Below are 2,838 nucleotides of genomic sequence, written 5' to 3' on the forward strand. Positions count from 1 at the left end.
CCTCTTCGGAGGATCGAGTGGTACTGTCCTTGTCTTTGAGCCACCTACCCCCACCCACTTCTGCCCTAGCTCCTATGTAGTTTTACCTGCTCAGGTGTCACCTAATCCCTCCCCCCAGGCCCTGTTGTGCCACTGACCCTCCCCGCCTCTAGACAATGGGGCAGGGCTGACATTACCATGACCTAATGGAGACGAGAGTTAACTGTGTTTCCAAAGAGGGCATACCACCGAAACTGGAGTTGCACCACATAGATGGGGGGGAAAGAAGATGAGAGGAGACACCTTTTTTTTTAGAGAAGTAGTTACTTTGCTCTTTGTTCTTCTCCAGCCTTTGTGCCACAACTGTGGCAATATGTGCACTCAGAACCTGATCCATGTAGGATTGCAATTTGCATAAAAAGAAAAATGAGAGGGAAGGAAGGGTTCTAGTTTCTAAGTTGCTTTGGTATTGCGTGGCACGCTGTGCTAACAGGTTGCTAATTTCCCTGAGAGCTAAGAGCTTGGATTGATGCACTCACAGCAGAGTTTCACTGTTACATACGTCAGTTTTTTTTTGTTTTGTTTTTTTTTTTTAAACTAAAGGCTGTTGTGAAATGAAAATGAATGTAAGATTTTGGAGCAAATTGTTCTCATGCAATACCAGCTCACATGTGGTTTTGTTATTCTCTGCACAAGACCATTACACATTCATTTACTTTCCCTGCCTTATACACAGTTGGGCAGCCTATTATTTGATACCAATCTATCACTTCTTAATGTCTGCAATGTAATACTAATTACTTTTTTCATTATTTTTCTTTCAGCTTCAGGTGGTGCTCGTGTAGGAAGAGAGAGAGAGAGAAGGAAAGAAGGAACGAAGGAAGGAAAGAAGGACGGAAGGTGGAAATGGAACTGCCAAATCATGCCAAACACCTGCTGCTGCAACTCAACCAGCAGAGAGCCAAAGGCTTCCTCTGTGATGTTATCATTGTGGTGGAGAATGCACTCTTCCGTGCCCACAAGAACATTCTGGCCGCAAGCAGCATTTACTTCAAATCTTTGGTCCTCCACGATAACCTCATTAACCTTGATACAGAGATGGTTAATCCCTCTGTATTCAGACAAGTGCTGGACTTCATCTACACTGGGAAGCTCCTGTCCTCATCGGACCAGAGCAGTGAGCAGAACTTCAGTGCCCTATTAACCGCAGCCAGCTACCTCCAGCTCCATGACCTCGCTGCTCTGTGCAGAAAGAAGCTTAAGCGCAGTGGTGGGAAACCTCTGCCAGGTAAACCTTCCACTCCAGGTCCCCATAGCCGCTTACGTCTCAACAACCAACGACTGTCCTCCTCAACCCCTGCTGGCCCAAACAACCATTATCCTCCAACTCCTGACACAGACCAGCCACAACCAGATGAAGGTCTTCGGGACAAACTCTCAGATGATGAGATGTTTGTCGGCAGCTCCGGGAAGAATGGGAACAGTGGAAATGGCAGCAGTAATGGTAACCTCAGTAGTGGAGGGAGTGCTGGAGAACCAGACCTTGGACTAGACCTGTCAAAGAAGAGCCCTCCCTCTTCAGGCACAGCCACCGATGCCCTGAGCCCACATAGTAACTCACAAGAATCCCCTCAATCTGCCTCAGTATCCACAACCAACAGTGCCTCACTGGATGACTCCTCTGCCACCCTACTAGGTGTCGACACAGAAACCATGGAGCTCAACCCTTCCTCTAAAACCTCAGAGGAAACCCAAAACCAGCAAGATGGGGCCCCACCCCAGAAGAAGTCCCGACAAGGTTCTCGCAAGAATGAATGGCCCAAGAGGGAGGCAACAGGGTTAAAACCTGAAGACCACGAGAGGCCTCTGGTTAATGGTGTGATAGTTGGTCCCAAAGATGGCCGTTCCTCTGGCGTTGGAAGGGGAAGTGGTAGCAGCTTTGCCTCTGACCAGTCCTTCCAATGTAAAGATGAAGAAGAAGGAGGAGAGAATGGCCAGGACCACAGTGAAGAGAGTGGTCAGAGTGATGGAGAGAGTGCAGGAGGTGGAGGAGGAACAGGCGGGGGACATCAAAACACCAACTATGTGTACAGACAGGAAGGTTTTGAGCCAGCATTTGGAGACAACCTCTACGTGTGCATTCCCTGTGGTAAGGGCTTCCCCAGTTCTGAGCAGCTCAACGCTCACGTGGAGACGCACACTGAGGACGAGCTCTACATCAAAGAGGAAGGAGGGACCTTTGTGAAAGAGGAAGATGAAGAGGAAGCAGAGGACCTGTCTGCCCCTGTAGGTCCTTCCAGCATAGGCTCTGAGCGTCCATTCAAGTGCACAGTCTGCAGTAGGAGCTACAAAGACCCGGCAACGCTGAGACAACATGAAAAGAGCCACTGGCTGACCAGGCCCTTCCCTTGCAACATCTGTGGCAAAATGTTCACCCAGAGGGGCACCATGACACGCCATATGCGCAGCCACCTTGGCCTAAAGCCATTTGCATGTGAAGAGTGTGGCATGCGCTTCACTCGCCAGTACCGTCTGACAGAGCACATGCGTGTCCACTCTGGGGAGAAGCCGTATGAATGCCAGCTGTGCGGTGGGAAGTTTACCCAGCAGCGTAACCTCATCAGTCACCTGAGAATGCACACCTCACCCTCTTAGAACTGCATCAAGCCAAAGAACTCTGGGAATAGAAAACAAAAAATTCTCTACTTTTTTTTTTTTCCACATCTCAACAGGAAAGAAACGCACACAAACACATTCACATGCAGACATGCAGAGTACTTCATATGAATTCCAGTTTACAGTGCCCCGGCTAAGTGAATGATGTTGCCGTTGGTGACAGTGGGATCTTGTTGATGCAAG

At 49.0% G+C, this 2,838-nt stretch overlaps 1 protein-coding gene across 1 annotated transcript; it reads left to right on the top strand.

Annotated features, from left to right (window-relative positions):
• Nucleotides 1-882: 882 nt before the first annotated feature.
• On the top strand, nt 883-2,634 carry hic2 (hypermethylated in cancer 2; the record flags this gene model as incomplete). The annotated part of the gene is made up of 1 exon (XM_083904429.1): nt 883-2,634. Exon 1 carries the CDS (start codon nt 886-888, stop codon nt 2,632-2,634), a length of 1,749 nt encoding a protein of 582 aa, XP_083760555.1. The 5' UTR covers nt 883-885.
• Between the last annotated feature and the right edge of the window lie 204 nt (nt 2,635-2,838).

Source organism: Microchirus variegatus (assembly GCF_963457635.1).
Source record: "Microchirus variegatus genome assembly, chromosome: 18".
In the NCBI taxonomy this organism is placed as follows: domain Eukaryota; kingdom Metazoa; phylum Chordata; class Actinopteri; order Pleuronectiformes; family Soleidae; genus Microchirus; species Microchirus variegatus.